General features: G+C 37.5%; 1 protein-coding gene across 1 annotated transcript; it reads left to right on the forward strand.

Annotated features, from left to right (window-relative positions):
- The first annotated feature begins 215 nt into the window (after nt 1–215).
- On the forward strand, nt 216–19,486 carry arhgef19 (Rho guanine nucleotide exchange factor (GEF) 19). The gene is made up of 16 exons (XM_086141490.1): nt 216–500; nt 11,526–12,219; nt 12,305–12,796; nt 13,741–13,873; nt 13,957–14,042; nt 14,163–14,419; nt 14,534–14,694; nt 14,784–14,936; nt 15,246–15,375; nt 15,457–15,531; nt 15,649–15,738; nt 15,892–16,055; nt 16,686–16,844; nt 16,941–17,020; nt 17,108–17,212; nt 17,763–19,486. The coding sequence occupies exons 2-16, from the start codon at nt 11,547–11,549 to the stop codon at nt 17,915–17,917; spliced, it is 2,913 nt and encodes a 970-aa protein (XP_085997616.1). The 5' UTR covers nt 216–500; nt 11,526–11,546; the 3' UTR covers nt 17,918–19,486.
- Nucleotides 19,487–19,559: the final 73 nt, after the last annotated feature.

The raw sequence follows: 19,559 nt of genomic DNA on the forward strand, positions 1-19,559 counted from the left end.
CTCTCAAACCAGGTGCTGAAATGCAATAATAAATAACTATTAGAGCGAGAGGAAGGGCACGAAAAGAGGAGGAGAATGAGAGAAAATGAGACAGCACTTCCCAACAGTAGCAGAAAGAGAGAGAGCAAAAGAGCAAAAAAGAGGGAGGGAGTGAGTGGGGGGAACGGAGTGAGAGGGACAGAGGAGCAGAAGAGCGTAGAGATAGAGGATCTGCATTGAGGGTAGCTCTTTAAGCAACAAGTGGTGCCTTTTTGTCAACCTGTTTTTTTTCCGAAGAGGTGTGGGACAAGAAGAAGAAAAAGTAGGAAAAATGAAATAAGGACGACAGGAAAACATCTGCACTACGTTGAAAACAAGGAAGAGACGAAGAGAGGACAGAAACTGCAAGGAACTCAAGGCAGCAATGGATAAAAGAGAAGCTCAGCCTGACCCTGGGATGGATTCACACACTGCTGCTGGCCAGCATTCAGCACGCACACTAGGCTACTAATGCCATTGAGGTACATTACCTAAAATCATCAACAATAACTTTTCTAAAACCAATGAAACAGTGATATTTTTTCACTGTTCTGCCAACTTTTTCATGTGTTGCCCACACTACGGAAAGAACCTAAGCTGTGTGTGGGGTGCAAGTATTGCTGTGCAGCATCTCAAGGGTATTTTATTAATAGGACAGCATTCATGCTCTCCCATTAACAGTGGAAGTTATTTCTTAGACAACATGGAAAGGCAGGCTTTACTAGATTAAGAATTAATCATTTCATATTGAATTCAATGTTGCTATTGTTTTTCTGCAATACTCACCCTGAGCTGCTGATAGGCAAATAGCCAGCAAGGTAATCATCAGCTCCACTACAGATGTGTTCTGTGCACAAAGTTGCTGCTTGCATTATTAATGTATCTAGCCGCTCCTATGAGTTTCCTATGAGCTCCAGTGAGTTTGAAGCGTGATGGTTACAGTGCAGCAATGAGTTGTTGCAGAATGGGGCAGGTAAGTGCATGTCTGGAGTATGTTGGATAAACGGTTGTTAGAAACTGTACATGGCTGAAACTTGGCACTGCAGCTCACATAGACATTTTACCCAAAAATTCAAACGCATCTGCCTTAACAATTTAGGCAAAAACAGAGCTTTTCTTTGGCATAATGGTTGTGCAATATATGGGAAAACTACTTCTTATTTATACATATCAAAACTTCTTTAAAATCAGTGGCAGAAAATGTGGAGGAATGAACTAACACTGTGGATAACAACAAAACCCTGCTTATGCAGTGTCGTCAAAGTCACTTTCATCCTATTTACTGATTGAGACAGCAATGGATTCTTTCTACTATTCTGATGAATGATTTGTCATGACAGTTGACTACTTCTGCCTTATTTGTGTTGAAGCTGTCTGGAAGTGCATGTCTCAGCTAATGTTCCACCTTTCCTATAGATAGATGTGCATTCGAATTTAGAAAATTTAGTTTGGCATCAGCAAATGTCTAATTTCATCAAGCAGTGACTTAAATTTTCACCTCTAAGTACTGTCAGCATCTGCACACATGCATAATCTACTACATTTTAGAACTAGCGCCTCTGTGTGTGTGTGTGTGTGTGTGTTTGTTTGTGTGTGTGTGTGTGTGTGTGTGTGTGTGTGTGTGTGTGTGTGTGTGTGTGTGTGTGTGTGTGTGTGTGTGTGTGCCTGGCTACCTGCCTGATGGCCTGTGTGCCCATAGTCCAAACTCAACCTTCTTTCTCTTATCACTTGCTCCACCCTCAAGCATGCAAAGTATTTTCGTCACATAGAGTAGAATAAAATATTCCTTTAATCATCACACACACACACACGCACGCACACATGCACGCACGCACACACACACACACACACACACACACACACACACACACACACACACACACTCTCTCTCTCTGTTTTGTACTGACATGTTTGCTTAAAACTAGGTTAAAATCATTGAGTATCACTCTATGATCTCGATGACTGCCAAGACATTGGCAGTAAACAATGCTAAGTGGGGCAATGGAATTGGGGGAACAAGTCATTCAGGGAATTTCGAAAGTTGTTCTGTTGAATTGGTGGTTCTCACCTGTGAGCCTCTGAAGTTGAACATGAACTTGCCTTCACCCTAAAACGGACCATCTACTAATTTAATCCACATCAGTTGATAATACATTATTGGCAATAGGTTTTTGATACATGTTGAAAGACAATGTCCGGATGTACTGAATGTTCACATCAGAAAGAAGTCAGTTGCTTTTTGTGCAGCGATGCTCATGATCAAGTGTATTTGGATTCATATGCAAAGGTTATACAGATGTGAAAAACTGAGGCAATGTGTGTCATGGACTGCCCTGGCTGTTTGGCTGCACACCTGTCACCAGAACTGCAGCCCCTATTTTTTTCCCATGTGGTTTGGCAATTATGATGATTATGATGTTGTATGTATTTCAAAGTTGCAGCTATATGAGTTAATGTTCCTGGTGAGGAAGCGTTGCCTGCTAAATCAAATCTGAAAAGTTTTTTTGAAGCTCTTCTTTCAGGAATGAAAAAGACAGGTAATGCTTTCAAGCATGTTGCAGGCTTTCAAGCAGGCTCTTGTGCTTTTTTCATTTTATCATGTTATTTTTAATGGACCCATTCATCTTCAGTCTGCATGCTTATGACATGTTACTCCATCCTCAAGTGGGGCTGTTCCTTAATGGTCAGTGAGGTGTTTTCCACTTAAAACAGATCATGTTTCAAAACAACAAGAAGCCCAATGGATGACTTGTCCATACCTGTCCAGATAATAAAAGGGTTGAGTGGAGATTGTAGGGCTCAGCAGGGGAAAACTGAAGCTTGGGAATGAAAAAACAGCAAGGTAAAGCGTGAATAGGTGAAAGATGAAAAAAGCTAAAAGGAATAGATCAGCAATTTGATACAATGTAGTTCAGCTTTTTACAGCAGACATGGCAAAAGATCAGATTATTATCAAAAATCTCTGGTCGGAAATTAAAGTATAAGAGAGCCAGCCTCTTCCAGCATTATGAATGTGAGCTGTTAAACAAACATAAAGACAATAGATTAAAGAGTATACACACCAGGATGAATTGTATGTTTATATTTCTCATTAAGTGCCAAGCTTCTTGTGCTTTGATATGTTGTTAACTTATGAGAACAATAGCAGTGGTTGCAGCATTCAGCTCAAATTCTCCTATTCAGAATTTGACAGTTAAAACTGGTAACTATGTTGTTATTCAGTCAGTTGTGCAAAGCCAGTTATGGCAAATATAGATCAAACATGAGTAGAAACATAGTAAAATGAAAAAATAGATAGTGAGTACCAATATAGTGTATTTTTTTCTTACTCTCAGGCACGGATTACTTGCATCATTGCAGTGGTATTTGTCTTCAGCAACAAGATATAATTTAGATTACTTCTAAATAAACATTTTACTCTGAACATCAGTGTACCTTATTGGTTATCAAGACAACAATGGAACTCTTGAAAGCACTTCTGAAAGTATGAATACAAATACCAACTAATGAGTACACTCAGTTCATGCAGGTTGTCATTTTTTGATTTTTTAGTTCAAGAAGCAATATGCATGTCGGGTTGATGAATATGAGGATTTGCTACTTTCCAGTGGTTCATGAAATCTTTGGCAGGTCCCTGGATACATCTCTTACACTGAAGTAAGCAATATAAAGACATGGATTATTCAAAAAATAGAATAACACAAAATAAAAACAGATTAAAATAACATGGCAGAATGAACTACATAAATCTCTGTAAGCACCATTCCTGTTGTGCATTTTCATGATGGAGTCCATAGAAACTAAGCGTTTGTCCAAAGAAATGACTGCTGCATTTTCAGTGAAGTGTCACGTTTAACTGACTTCTTCAATGTGACCCTCCAAAACATCCCCAAATCAGCTCTTTTGTTTAAAATCTCACTGGATACAGACAGCCATCGTCTATCACAAGCCTCATGATTATTGGATTTTCTAGATTCAATATAAGTTGGATCCCTGGCCTTTCATCAGCTCTTGGCTGTTGACACTGTACTATAATTATATCAGGTTATTTTCATACGTTTGAGAAAAGCTTTTTTGTGTCTTTACCATTATAGCTGTGTGCGGAAGCCTATGTGAGCTTTGTGTTTGCCTGAAGTTGTTGCAGTTGAAGAGTAATGTAGGGGGAGGGCAGGTTAAAGGTCCAAAAGTATTGTTGTTTGCTCGTGAGATGGCCACCATTTTTTCAGGCTATCATAAAATGAGAGATTCCGGTTTGTGTCTTTCAGGAATTCCCCAGGAACGTTCAGGGGAAACCTATCTATCTTGTCACCTTCAACCAAAAACAGAAAGCATCTTTCTTTCTCACACACTTTCACATTCAGGTGTGCACATTTTATGTGTGTGACTGAACATCAGCTTGTCAGTATGCATCCTCATAATGCTGTGGAAAGTTGTGGGTGAGTTGCCTACAGCTGTTGTTAAGAATCAGGAGAACCTACAGCATGTGTAAACATTTGGGTAACAACCCCTCTTGGGTGATCACCTGTCTCTGTGAGGAATGAATGGGCCTCCCTTGAAACTGCCTGACCTGAATTCCCTCGACCATTGTCAACCATATAGGAGTTTAATCTTAAAAAAATGCAGGTTAGTTAACTTGACATCTGGTGTATTTTGTGCATTTGAAATCCAGGGGCCGGTTGAGAGATTTGAATAAAGCCTATTAAAATACTCAGAAGGCACTGTTGGATACTACATTTAGAATTTGTAAGTTATATGTTGTTGCTCCAAACCCTGAAACACAATATTAAAGACCATAGTCCACAGGCTGCCGACCAATATTGCCTTTTAAGAAGTGGTACTTATTGGCAAGTAATAAAATTGTCAATAGATGAAAGACATAGTAAATGAAGATGCATCTCTTTGTTTTGCTTTGTTTTGTTTTTTGTTTGGTTTGTTTTGTTTTGTTTTTGGTTTTGACTTGACCAAAGCTCAGTTCTTCGCTTCAAATGGACTACATTTTATCTTAGGACAACATAGAATTGTGGCACTCAAAGTTGTGTCTCAGGATTTGATAATACCTAACAGTACTTTGAAAACTACATCTGTAGTATGTTGCCCCAGGGTATTCCAATAACAAAAGCTTCTTCAAGGCAGATCATGTGATACTGTAACTTTTACTAAGCCAAACAATTTGATTATTAAATATCTCAAGTACTTTATGTGTTATTTCAGTAGCTTTTGGTAGTGTTTAATGCTAAACAAGTTTATTTTTTGCCCTGCATTTAACGGATAGCGCTAAAATGGCAAATATGAAAGTTAGAAAATTTTCAGTGTGTTATGAAATATGCGGAATTCCCACATTTTCAGTATCCAATACGGGTATCTAAATATATTATGTTTTTTGTTTGTAATCCCGACCATGCAGTCAATCATGATATATACTGCATCAATCTTGAATTCTCTTGTTTTTTTCAATGTCAAAGCATCAAATGGTTATTTATATGCTCATGGTAAATGTTTTTAAATACCGATTTAGATTTTATCGATTTTTTTTCTTTTTTTCTTTTTTTTTTTCTTTCTGTTGTTGCTGTAACTCTGATGACCGGTGTTACAAATAATTGGAAGAAACTGTTTCTTCAAAACACGAATAGAAAAGATGTACCTGTGGTGATGTCATGTCTTGTCCCAGCAGACAGTGACAGGCTCTTTAGTCTACTGCTTTGCAATTAGTGGTCTGATGTGACCAAGTTACTTTGAGCTCACATACACACATGAGCTGTTAACGCCACACTGTTAGAACACTCTAGTCTGACAAACCAAATCTCACCAAACTTACTTTTTGTTCAGAGGGAAGGGGCCAAATCCTTTTCCTGAAGAGGAAACCCTTTGCTATAATTCAAATATTTCAACAAATTAAATCAATTATTTGCATCAATGAATTTGGTCAATAATATTGATATGTGGAATAATTCCTTTTACTCTACTGTTTAAAGTGGAAACATTTGGATTTCAAAAGCTGAAAACATCAGCAAACTCGAAGAATCATCCATACTTGATCACAAATAAAATGCATTTAACAAATGTCTCAAGACAATGGGCAGGTAATTATTATTCTAAATCATAGGAGGGATTGTGAGATGCATATTTAAATCTGAAGCACCTTCCCAGACTTATCCAGGCTTGCTTAGACTGATCTTGCAAATCATCCTGAGAGAATGGCATAAGCACACTATGGTGACAAGTGCAACAAAAGAGAAAACACAAAATGTGGAGTGACCCTTGGACATTCACTAAAAAGTACACAAAAACTCACACACAAATGGCCCTCCAAACAATGCAGTGGCCATCAGTGGAGGCCATTCGTGGAGGTCTGCGGCACAGATCAGGTTACCTCCTGCTGGGGGGGAGCTGGATTGCTCAAAGTGCACAGCGGGTGATGGCAAAGTGTTTGACAAAACCATCCCATTTTTGTGTTGCAGTCTTTGAGCTGTTTGTAAATGCACCGAGGGTAAAAGCTAGTGTTGTTTGCAAACTTCTAAATAGAGCTTTGTAGCACAACTACTCTTGTGTCAAATTGAAAAATCTGAATCAACAGCTAATTACAGACTGACTTGAACGTTGTAAATGTAGGATTTCCTGATGTCTGACTACTTCATTCGAAGTGAAGAAGCCTCTTGGATGAGAGGTGAAACCTCCTCAAGGGAAGGAAATCAAGTGCACTTGCTGCAAGAATGAGATTCTGACAAGAATTCCGTTACATAACATCTATTGCCTTTCATCCTACCTGCTTGTTTTTTTTACTACACAACATAAACATAATTGAAATGTAAAATTCTACTTGCATAGACCACGAACATTCAATATTTTTGTTTTAACTTGTACCTTAAAAAAAGACAAAAATAACATTATTTACATGTTTAAACAATATTTTGCTCTGTCATGAAGCAAGGCCCACACAGTTACACTAATATTTATGTAATGCATGTCAGTGAGAGTATTGCTAAAAGTAATTTTAGATAGAAGCTATTCCAATTCAAAATCATACTTACATAGCTGCAGCGATGAAAGGCATGACTTTGCCATTCATTAACTGCTGTAAGCAGACAAGGTGTCTTATAGCAGCCCATTGAAATTACAGGGGGGATATACTGACACAAATTCAAAACAGGTACAAATAACATCCTAGTATGACAAGGGAAATTACATGTCTTTATTTCATATGGAGTGATTCATTAGCATTACTATGAGGACTATTTAGTAGTTATAATCAATTGCTTTCATGCTTTGATGAACTGTTGTGAAGTTTTGGTGTGAGGCTATTTTGGATTTTATACAGAGAGAATATCAATTCATAATGTCATTGGTGGGTTGTCTGTACCTTTTTTAAATTAGCATTGTTTACTAGGCAGATAATAGGCTATGCTGCAGTGATATTTTAGGTGAGAGATGATTGATAGAGATACAGGTTTTTCTTACAGAGAGATTACATTATAATCAGCCACTAATAACATAAAGGCACCAATAACTTCATGAAATTAATAACTTCATGTAATTAAACAGCTGAAGTCTGAATGTGCTGTTAGAGCTTTGTGGCTAAAGTATATTAGTGGATCGGTATGAGCAGTTCCCACACCCTCTTAGGTGTTGTGTGTTCTGAGCGGCCAGGCCCTAGTACACAGATAAAGGCTGCCATTGTCTACAGCAGGGAACAGGTAACCATTTCTGCCTGCCCTCAAGCACACATCTGTGTGTGTGTGTGTGTGTGTGTGTGTGTGTGTGTGTGTGTGTGTGTGTGTGTGTGTGTGTGTGTGTGTGTGTGTGTTTGCATGTCTACATCCATGCAACGTCTATGAGGGGAAATCAGAAAAAGAAAAGATCAATAGGGCTTCTCAACCTCACTTCTAGAATAGAAAAACAGCTTGTCAAGCTGAATATTCATAACGTATAGCACACTAGCACACACATACTCCATAAACAATCAAAAATAAAATATTTTTCAAAAACACAAACTATGAGCAATGACATATTTGCATGTCAAGAATTAGTCCACAAAGTTGCTCATATAAATTAGAATCATCTTCAATCGTCTTCACTTAGAGATTTATAGTAATTTAGTCTAATGAGTGAAAAGGAGAAATTTTTGTCAAATTTGATCCAAACAAAGGCCCACTGTGTGCAATATGGTTTTGAACAAAAAGATAAGAGATAAAAGTTTAATAATTAACATCTAGACAATCTGACTTTTGCACTGCCCCAAATTTGCACCACAGACATTTATCCAATTTGTGTAATGAAAAATAGAGAGTTCATAAAAGAGTTTATAAAACTGTCTTATTCAGACTGGAATCCATTGATTTTAAACTGGCATGAGTAGAACACAAGCAACAGAGAGAACTGGTGATTTGGGTTGATTTATGTAAATATCATAAAGCTTATGTGGGTACATTGTGTGACCGTACATATATACACACATATATATATGTTTATATACATGTATGCATATTCACATATACATATATATATATATGTATATACAGGACTGTATCAAAAAATTTGAATATTTTGATAAAGTTCTTAGATCTTCTGTAATGCAATTAGAAAAACAAAATTAATTTTTCATGATATTCTAATTTTTTGAGATAGGATTTTTGAGTTTTCTTAAGATGCAAGCCATAATCAGCAATATTAAAATAATAAAAGGCTTGCAATATTTCAGTCGATTCGTAATGAATCCAGAATGTATGACGTTTTTGTAATTGCATTCCAGAAGATAAAGAACTTCATCACAATATTCTAATTTTCTGAGTGTTCCGGTTTCCCCCCAGGAGCACAAACATAGGCAAGTAGATTTGCAGGGTGGTTTAATGCTTTCTCATTCGGGAGCGTTTCCACACGCGCAAGGGGCAAGACAACATGGACTCCTTCTTCCAACATCTTCAAACAAGACTGGACGATGACTGAAACCTTGGGTCTGCCTTATATACTCCAGCTTGATTAGCTGAATTCCCTTCTGGTGCGGCGTGGCCTCCAGGTGCGGAGGATAACCACAGTGATTACTGTGCAGCTGGCCCAGGGTTCCGAGGAGCCGTGACACTGAGACAGTCCTGTGTATATACACTGCTCAAAAAAATAAAGGGAACACTTAAAAAACACATCCGAGATCTAAATGAATGAAATATTCTTATGAAATACTTTGCTCTTTACACAGTTGAATGTGCTGACAACAAAATCACACAAAAATGATCAATGGAAATCAATTGTATCAACCCATGGAGGTCTGGATAAGAATCACACTCAAAATTAAAGTGTAAAAACAAACTCCAGGCTGATCCAACCTTGATGTAATGTCCTTAAAACAAGTCAAAATGAATCTGTGTTGCTTCCTGAATGGAAGCAACACAGAATGATTTCACAGAAGTGTGATTGACTTGGAGTTACATTGTGTTGTTCAAGTGTTCCCTTTATTTTTTTGAGCAGTATATATATAAAATGTTCTTTTCTTACCTCAGTTAACATTTTTGGAATGGAATTTTTGTTCCATATGCCTATTTGAAAGTATTTTTCAATGAATATGGTCTTGGCTTTTTGTATTATTTTCCACTTTAACTCTGAATCACATAGATTTTTAAGAATCTCATTTCTTAAAACTTCTACTTTGAATGTGATAAAACTCTGTCCCAGTGATAAAACTCTGTCCCAGTGACCTGACAACATGACATGTTGGTATGTCAGCAGACATTTTCAGCTAATTAAGCTACTATCGCAGATAGCCCAAAAAGTAGTGATCAGTGGAGTGACCCTTGTAGTTGTTGTCAAAATATGCATGACCTCTGAGATTTCTTTCTGTCTGTAAAACATATATTGGTCTGCAGAACTTAAACAGTTGATTGGATGCTGAACAACATGTACTATCAATCTCAGCACGGTGTGTGTGTGTGAGTATGTTTACTTATGTGTATGTGTATCTATATATATACACACACACACGCACAGGCATCACGCTCGCTCACACACACATGCATCTGTAGATGTTAAGTACAGGGGGTGTGACTTTGTGATGTGAGGTCTTTAATTAGAGCAGGAAGACATAGCTCAGAAGATACACCGCACCAAACTTTGTGAGTGCATGTGCTAATAGTTCCAAGCATCCAAGCATTAATTCCTGTAGTTTCAACTTGTGTGAATGTGTGTCAGTATGTTTGTGTGTTTGTGTGTGTGTGTCTGTGTGTGTGTGTGTGTGTGTGTGTGTGTGTGTGTGTGTGTGTGTGTACGTATGTGTACGTGTGTGTGTGGGTGTGTCTGTGTACACTGCTACAGGGCATTGATTAGTGCTTGAAGCTTGGTTGCTGTCTTGGTCACACAAGTCCAGGCTCTCAACCAGCTGTGCACACAGTAACATGCTCATGTTCATTAGTTGCCCATTCGATGATCTATACCAGGGGTCAGCAACCTTTACCACTCAAAGAGCTATTTGGACCTGTTTCCCCACAGTAGAGAAAACACAGGGAACCTCACAACCCTTTTGAAATTTAAAATGAATTAACTCGGCATATACCGTAATTTTTTTTGTTTTTATGCTATATATAAACAAAGTATGTGTTGCATTTTTTTTAATCAATGAACAACCACAGAGAAGACAGAATTAAATTTCTGCATGCAACAAAACATTTTGAACTCTGAAAAAAGACGTTGGATTAAAGGTTACATTTAAGCAAAATACTCAATGTCTATTTGAGTTCTTCTTGTTTTTATGGAAATAAAAAGCCTCACCTAAATTATCCACTGGCAGTGAACCAAAAATGCTGTCCTCTGTCTGTGTGCTGTCATTGTAAAACTGATGCGTGCGGTCGCTTATTAAGAGCAACAAAAATATTTAAATTAATTTAGATGCTACAAGATAGTCGTAATCTTCAAATTTAAAATTACATTTTAAAAATGAACAAACAAAAATAAAATACATTTTCATTTAATACTTGTTAATTATTTTCAAAAGCCACAGGGAGCTGCATGCAGGTCTGGAGCCGCGGGTTGACGACATCCAGTCTATACTGTCAATAGCTACACATGTGATATGCATGCACTAAATCATACCACATTATAGCACAAAATTGTATCAGTGTATAGCATTACACTGTAGTAATATTCTAAGTGAAAGCTATGATAATTACTGCTTTTTTTCCTTTTTATTTTGTGAACTCACTGTATAGGTGTATATCACATTACATTACATTACAGTCATTTGGCAGATGCTTTTATCCAAAGCGACTTATAAAAAGTGCAATTGAGTCACCAAAGATCTGAAGTACCAATAGTTGGAAGTCAGAAGTGACCACTTAACCAAATAGCCATCTCAGAACCATATACATACTTATCATACGATATACAGTACATATATATCAGGTTTGTATTGTCATGGCAGTCCTTGCCAATTTATTCTTCTGATTAAAAAAATCACACAATTTTGTGTTGACTCCTTCTTTGTAGTTTATTCATAATACAAAAGCTATGTGTTTTCTCTTCCGCCCCAGATCCCAAGTGTTAGTCCAGTCATGCTCCCTGGGTATGGATTCTCACCTTTTCCTGATTTCCAACCCCACCGCCGTGCTTTTTGCTGCAGAGGAGATAGTTCCAGCATGTGGATCTCTGGTTCAGGCAAGCCTATGGCTCTAAGTGAGGCACAGCAAGAAAGACCTCTCCTCCACCCATGTCATCATAAACATGTTGCTGTGTGCCAGCAAGAGACACTTGCCTTTTTTGAACTACAACCACCAATGAGTCCCAAACTAAATGGCCGTGGATCAACAGACGCACAATGTACATCACATTCCTTGGCTATCAACAGTTTCAGAAACAAACTCAATGAACTGCATGATGTGCAAAAAGGCTCTCATGGGACAAATTCTGAAAATGAAAAGAGGGTGAATATAAACTGTCATACGTCTGAGGATCACAGCCTGCCTGAAATCCAGAATAGGATAAAGACTTGTTTTCAGGACCAGATAGAAAAGCCACGAACCGTCACAACAATTTGTCGTCCCCTCCATGCTGCTCTTAGTCTTCCCCTACCATTCCCTCTGTCCTCTTTATACACAAATTCAGATTCCTGGGAATCTCAGCTGCCTTGCTCCCCTTCCTCACCTGAATGTCCTGAGTTTCATAATCCAGACTCCTCACAACCACAGAGGAGAACATCACAGGGGTCACTGAAAGAGAAGTCCATACGTGAGTGTTCATTTTAGGAAAACAAGAAAACAATCCCAAATGTTTTTTATTTTTTAGTCTCATAATGTAATTTTCTAATTTCCAGGTCGTAAGATGCAGGTTTATTCTCCAGATAGTCTAAGCGACGAATCACTCAGCAGTCCAGTCTTGGATGCGGACTATATTTTTCCGGGACCTTTCGCATCATTCCTTGAGGAGGATCTCAGTGGACTGTCCACACTAGAATCCATCAAAAGGTCCTCATCCTCAGATGTTACCGTAGATCTCCCAAGCCTCAGTCATAGCGATATTCCGAATTTACCTGCTGAACCACTGCAGATAATAGAAGACTCTGTACCAAGAGTGGGAGAAGAGAAAAGTCACATAGCCATGTCAATTGCCATTGGGGGCAATTATTTGCCAAACACCCGCCATGTAGACCAAGAGCGTCGTCGTTTCTCAGCCTCAGAATTAATATCTAGACTTCAGTTTTCTCAAAGGAAGAACTCCTTTTCCTTGAAGCTTGGCAAATCACTGTCTGCTCGGGTAACTTCAAGGGACAGACAGAGTTCCAGCAGCATTGACCCCAATCCTGACTGTGAGTAATGCTCGAGACCCACCATCTAAGTGGAATTTGTTTTTGAGATGTTTAGTGTTCTTTGGATCACAGAAGAAATAGAAAACCTTGTTACATTGATGGGATGAACCAGGGAAATTTCCAGCCTTTCTCAAATTCCATTATGTCCTCTTCATTCCATTCAGTGGCCCTGATAAAATAGGATGCATTTCCATGGTAATTCATGTATTTATTATGTCAATATTTAGTTTTACTGTCATCTCACTGGGGGGTGGGGGGTGGGGGGGACGATATTCGGAACTATTTGACTAGTATTACAAGGGCAGAAAGATGTATCATTGGACTAAAAATTCTGCATCAGAAATGTATTTATTCATAATCATGCACCCATCCAAGCATTTTCGTTTTTATTTCTGTTACAGAATATTAAATCGATTATCAATTGGTTTATTCTGCAAGCAGAACCTCACATTTTAAACTATAACTTTTGTCTGGGCTTTGTTTTGTTGTTTAAATATCTTTAAGGTTTTCAAAGGTATTAAAAGACAGCTGATTGCAGCTATTATGACAAAATGACCAATTGAAATATTCCATAGATGTCATGAAAAAGAGCCTTACATTCAGCAATGAAGTCCATTGCCATTTATTGACTGTCGCATTGAAGTAAATTGCCATTTAAAAGACGCCATTGAAACAGTGTTTTGCACCTGTATATTAGTGTTCCTCTGGCATTGAATATGTGGAAAAGTAATCAAAATAAGCTTTGATATGTAATGAAAGTTACATATCAAAAATTACATCAAAAACAGTTTCAAAGAATTCCATATTTGGATAGTAAATTGCTTAAATGGTTCAACCTTGAAAAGCAATAGCTGTAGAAGCTCTGGCATCTGGGCATCTGCAAGGTTCCACTACCTTGAGTTTGTTTCATCAGCTTTTGATGTAGAAGCTCTCTGTGTTTCTAGACAAGTCCAATTCAAAGCGTCGCAGCTCAGGAGGCTCATGTGAGACCACCCCCCACGGTCTTGTGGAACCTTCGCCTCCATTATCAAACTTTGAAGATGGAGTGTCTTTGCATCGGAGGAGCACATCATTTGGGTAAACTGGGAATTTGTACATTTAATGCAAAGACCCATTAACATAAGGAAACATTCTAATGTAATCTCATATTTTTGTCACAGAATGCAAAAGAAATCCATCAAAGACGATTTGGGTACACCTGAAACTGTTGCTTGCTCAAATCGCTTATCAAGGTTTTTGCCTAGTTGTAAGTTTCATTCAGATATTTTTTATTCCAGCGACTGCCTTCTACTTTGCTTCAAAAAAATCTACCCACAGCGTCAAGATTTTTTCCTGTTACCTTCTCCTCTTTTTACATTTTCAACAGCAATTCTCTATCAGGAATACAGTGATGTTGCCATAAACAGGGAAATTCAGAGGCAACAGGGGAAGGAGCTGGGAACTGAAGCAGAGGGACTGAGGGATCAGGGGTCAGATGGGACCCCGTCACCATCTAATCTGTCCCCGTCCAGCTCTTTTCGCTCCTCACGCGGCTCTGCTTTTGCATTGTGGCAGGACATTCCTGATGTTCGCACAAGTGGACAGCTGGACAACTTCAGCAATGAGGAAAGGAAGTTGCAAGAGGTGAACAGACTATACCTGATTCTATAGTTGTCTTTGCATCATAAACCAAGATGATGGAAGGTGGGATGCACTCCTGCTGTCTGGAAGTGACAAACTGTGACCTCTTTGATTCAGGCAAAGTTTGAGTTGGTGACATCAGAGGCATCATACATTCGTAGTTTAACTATTGCAGTGGATCACTTCATGCTATCTCAAGAGCTTGCGGAGTGTCTTGGTGCTCAGGATAAGCAGTGGCTTTTTTCAAAGCTGCCTGAAGTCAAAGATGTCAGTGAGAGGTGAATTAATGTCCCACACATCTTGCTTTCAACCGATTAGTCACACTGTTATCCTTCCTGAGTGAACTCTCCTTTGTCCTTGTTTACAGGTTTCTTCAGGACCTAGAGAGCAGGCTGGAGGAGGACATTCTGCGTTTTGACGTGTGTGATATTGTTCTCAAACACTTCCCAGCGCTGCGAAGAGTTTATTTACCCTATGTAACCAACCAGGCCTACCAAGAGCAGACATACCAGCGTTTGCTGTGAGTAACTGCTGTTATTGTGTGCTTATTAAATGAGCTGTAAGAGGTTTGCCCACCTATATTCATCTATTAATCAGTGCACATCATTACTCTGTGTACATTCATATTCAGTGTAAAAGGTTAAAACCGTCTTGTGCTGTATCTCCAAAATTTCCTTCAGGGGAGTCCATGTGTTATTTAACATCTGCAGGACTTAACGTGCAGATGGTGCATGTGTTGTGAGCTAAAATTTTCACAGGCTTGACACTGCTGGAATTTTCTCTCAATTTCACTGAAAGGAATTACAATGTTAATGCCTTATCTTCTCAGACACGAGAACCCTCGTTTCCCTGGCATCTTGGCACGTCTGGAGGAAGACCCCGTTTGCCAAAGACTTCCTCTGACCTCTTTTTTAATCCTCCCTTTCCAGAGGATCACACGGCTCAAAATGCTGGTAGAGGTACGTACTTAAACATTGGGGGCTGTGTAGTGTAAAAATAGTTTGACTATCCTATGCTTAACTAAAAGCACATTTTTTCAGAATATTTTAAAGAGAACAACGCCTGGTTCCCGTGACGAGGACACAGCAACAAAAGCGTTCAATGAGCTAAAAAAGGTTGTTGTCATTTCTCCTTGTCACTTCAGCTGGATGAATAACCTTAATGTCACTAGAGCACAATAACAAAAAACAATGTTAGCAAAAAACAATAACCACTATAACATGTCTGCCCAGATCATCAAAGAATGTAACTCCAGCGTGCAGTCAATGAAGAGGATGGAGGAACTCATCCACCTCAATAAGAAAATTCATTTTGAGGGCAAGGTAACTATAGTGTGTTGACATTGTTCACATTATTTTAGTAAGGTTTGGATAGGATAAACTACTTGAGACGAGTGGAGTGACAGGTGCTGTTACTGCCACTCATGCTTTTTGATTTCATGGTTCTTTTTAACAATTTATTCCATTTCTATTTAGATTTTTCCTCTGATCTCCCAGTCTCGCTGGTTGGTAAAACATGGCGAGCTGCTGGAGGTGGACACTCAGACTATGAGTTTTTCAGGATCAAAGTTCAAGTTACCTACAAAGCCGGTGTACCTTCATCTGTTCAATGACTGCCTCTTACTGTCCAGGAAAAAAGAGTAAGAATTATTTAGAGGACACAAGGAGAAACACCTACTCATAACCAAACTCTCACATTGAACGGCGAGACGATTACCTCCGAGATAGGAATCTCACCATTTCCCTGTAAATCAAATCTGGGATTACATATAATTTGGCACCTGTGAGAGGAATCGTCATTAAAATCCCCTCCAAGGCTAATGTTTAATCCATGAAGAGGGGAACAAAGAGCAGAACCTCAATATCAATCAAGTATAATTAGAAATTATGCCAAAAAAAGAGAGAAAATGTAAATCTTGATAATAGATCTTTAAGGAAAATAGACACCAATATTGAATGTATTTATTTCCACTACGGTCCTTTTGTATTTCTTTTTGTTTTTACCTGAAATATATTCCATCATTTCAAATTTTGAAATGTGGCTAGTTCTAATCTGAAAGATAAAATGTAAGGTGGGAAATATCACTGTTTACGCTGGACCTGTAATTGCAGTATTTTATCAATATTGTTTGAATTGTGGCTATTGTCAGCTTTAGAATTTCGCTCCACAGTATATTTTCAAGAAAATACATAAAAGACCTCCCTCCTTCTTCTTAGGCTGTAAATACACAAAAGAGAATTATTTCGAACATGTTGTTACTTTTTTTCAGTACTTGGAAGTTTATGGTGTTCGTTCATGCTAAGATAGGAGAACTGAAAGTGAAGGATCTCAGTCAGAAGTTGCAAGGAATCTCGGGCTTCATCTTTCACCTGCAACTTTGTGAAGGACAGCAACTCAAACACCAGATCTTGCTCAAATCACAGACAGAGTAGGTATCAGCAAACCACTGAACAGCATTTAACATCTGTAATAAATTGAATGTGTGTAGTTCTCTTAATTGCTCCTGTTTAATGTGTCCTTTAAGGAGCGGGAAGCAGAGATGGATCACAGCAATGTTTCCATCAAATCCTCTTGAAGATATTGAGCAAGCCACTGAGAATGATGGTTGGTTCAAAGCAGTGGAGTCATGTTGAGTTGGCTTCAATCTTTTCATACCTTTTGATAATCCTTTTCTTTGTCTTTTCATTTCAGACATCTCCCAAGTCCAGTGCATCAAAAGTTATCAGGCCCAAGAACATGATGAGTTAACAATGGAAAAAGCAGACATTCTTCATGCTAAGACTATCACAAGTGATGGTATGAATTGATATATATATATATATATATATATATATATATATATATATATATATATATATATATACCCCAAAAAGCTATATACATGCATACAGTATATTATATATATACATATATACACAGTGTATGTATATATATATATACATACACACATATATATGTATATGCATATATATGTATACATATATACATATATATACAGTATATATACTGTATATATATATATATGCATACTCTATGTATGTATGTGTATATATATGAATATATATACTGTATGTATGTATAGTTTTTTTATATGTATATAGTTGTGTATGTAGTACACAACTGTATGTATATACAGTTGTGTATGTATACTATATACATACAACTGTATGTATATAGTATGTATATAGTTTATTTGGGTCTTTTTTTCAGATTAACTGAATTTAAATGTTATATTTATGTGATAGAGTAAACAGTGCTGTTTTTGCAGCAACATGTTGATTTGATATGTTAACTATCCACGGTTTGGAAAAAACAGCTGATGATGAAGCGTGTTATATTTTGGCAGGCTGGGTCGAAGGCATCAGACTCGCTGATGGGGAACGGGGCTGGTTCCCCAAATCCTATGTGGAGGAAATCACAAGTCGCAGTGCCCGCCTCCGCAACCTACGGGAAAATATCCGCATCAAATGTGTCACACAGAAATTGCAGGGGGTGAACTAATTATCTGAGCAGCAACTTGGGGTATGTTTGTGGTGTATATCAATAACTAAATTTAGTTCAAGGTTCTCTATGTTTTATGTTATGATGGATGTACTTTAGTGAAGTCTGCATGTGCTAAAACAAGCCAATGTTTCTGAGCATTTGGATGGGTACAGAACTTGGTGCAAGTATTTTCTTGTTGCATGTAAGAATGCTGTTTTAAAATGAAAATACACTCTTGTAGATTTAACTCCTGCTGTTAAAAAGGTCCTTCCTACTCACAACATACTGCAATTTTTTTTTAGCTGGTTAGCTTTGCAGGTGGCAATTACTTTATACAATTCTGTGAATTATTTTAATCTAACATGAAATTCCATTGTAGTGTATTGTCACATATAACAGCACCAATTGATACTCTAAACTCTGAAACTTCACTACATATTAAAAAAACTTAATTATGATCTACACTCCAATACTTGTTTTGTTCCCAAATCTCCTCTTAAAACATCCCAAACCAGTGGTAAGTTTTGTCACTTCACATGTAATATCCCAATGTATTTCTTTGTCATGACACCGTTAGTGTTCAAAAACATCCATACAATTAGCAGTAGTAGTGTTAGTAGTAATAGTAGTAATAAGTTTTAGTTGTTAAGGATGTCAGTTGCTGTAAATGTGATGAGTGAAGCAGGACAAGTGGTAGAATGTTTAAAGGCAAAACAAAAATTCCCAATTGATTGAAATTGGTGCTGTAAAATATTTGGACGCCCATCAGAAAGAGGACAGAAACTGTGTATGAAATAATACACATTTGAAAGTACTCCCCAACAAATGCACTGTTGAATAAAATTCTTTAAAAGACTGCACCGATGAAGAAATAATGCTTCAGGGCATTCATTAATTTACTTTATATTTTCAATCAGGCTTTGTCATGAGACAAGTGACTGCATTGTCAGTTTTGGTCTTTTCATGGCATTATTTAAGTTAAGAAAAATTAAAAGGCTACTGGCATATAGTACACGTTAAAAAATAAGTAGTGATTAATGATAATCTATGAGAAGGTAAATTCTCCATCTGTGCAATTGAGGAACATATTTGCAATTACTCAGTTTTATTTTATAATAAAAAAAACATACACTGAGCACTGAGTTATTATAAACATGTATATTTATATATGTGTGTGTGTGTGTGTGTGTGTGTATATATATATATATATATATGTGTACATTATACATATGTATAATATTGACCTACTATACATCATCCAAATTTTGCCAAGAAGTGAAAGTGTTAAATCCCCAAATGACTGACAAGATGGCTGAGCTCAGACATGAACTTGTTGTTTAAGACCCACCATGATCAACATTCAAGGTATCTCTGGCAGAGGCACATGAAATATTTCTAACACTTTTTTCCTTTGCGGTTTTAGTTGTAATTTAAGTGGTTGCTGTGGCCGCATGTGTATTTATACTCCTCTTGGTGTTTTTCTCTAAGGAGAAACTGATGTATATGTACTTAACTATAAAATGCTACATGTATAAAAAGTAGTGCATTTATAATTGTAATTTATATAAACAACTTATGGAAACATGACTTTCTGTACCTGTACATTTTGCAGTTTATTATTCATAACTAATTCAACAATTTAAACATTGAGATGGATTGG

The sequence above is a fragment of the Fistularia commersonii genome, chromosome 34 (genome assembly GCF_037954325.1).
Source record: "Fistularia commersonii isolate RoL2024-O1a breed Wild chromosome 34, RoL_Fcom_v1.0, whole genome shotgun sequence".
Taxonomy (NCBI): domain Eukaryota; kingdom Metazoa; phylum Chordata; class Actinopteri; order Syngnathiformes; family Fistulariidae; genus Fistularia; species Fistularia commersonii.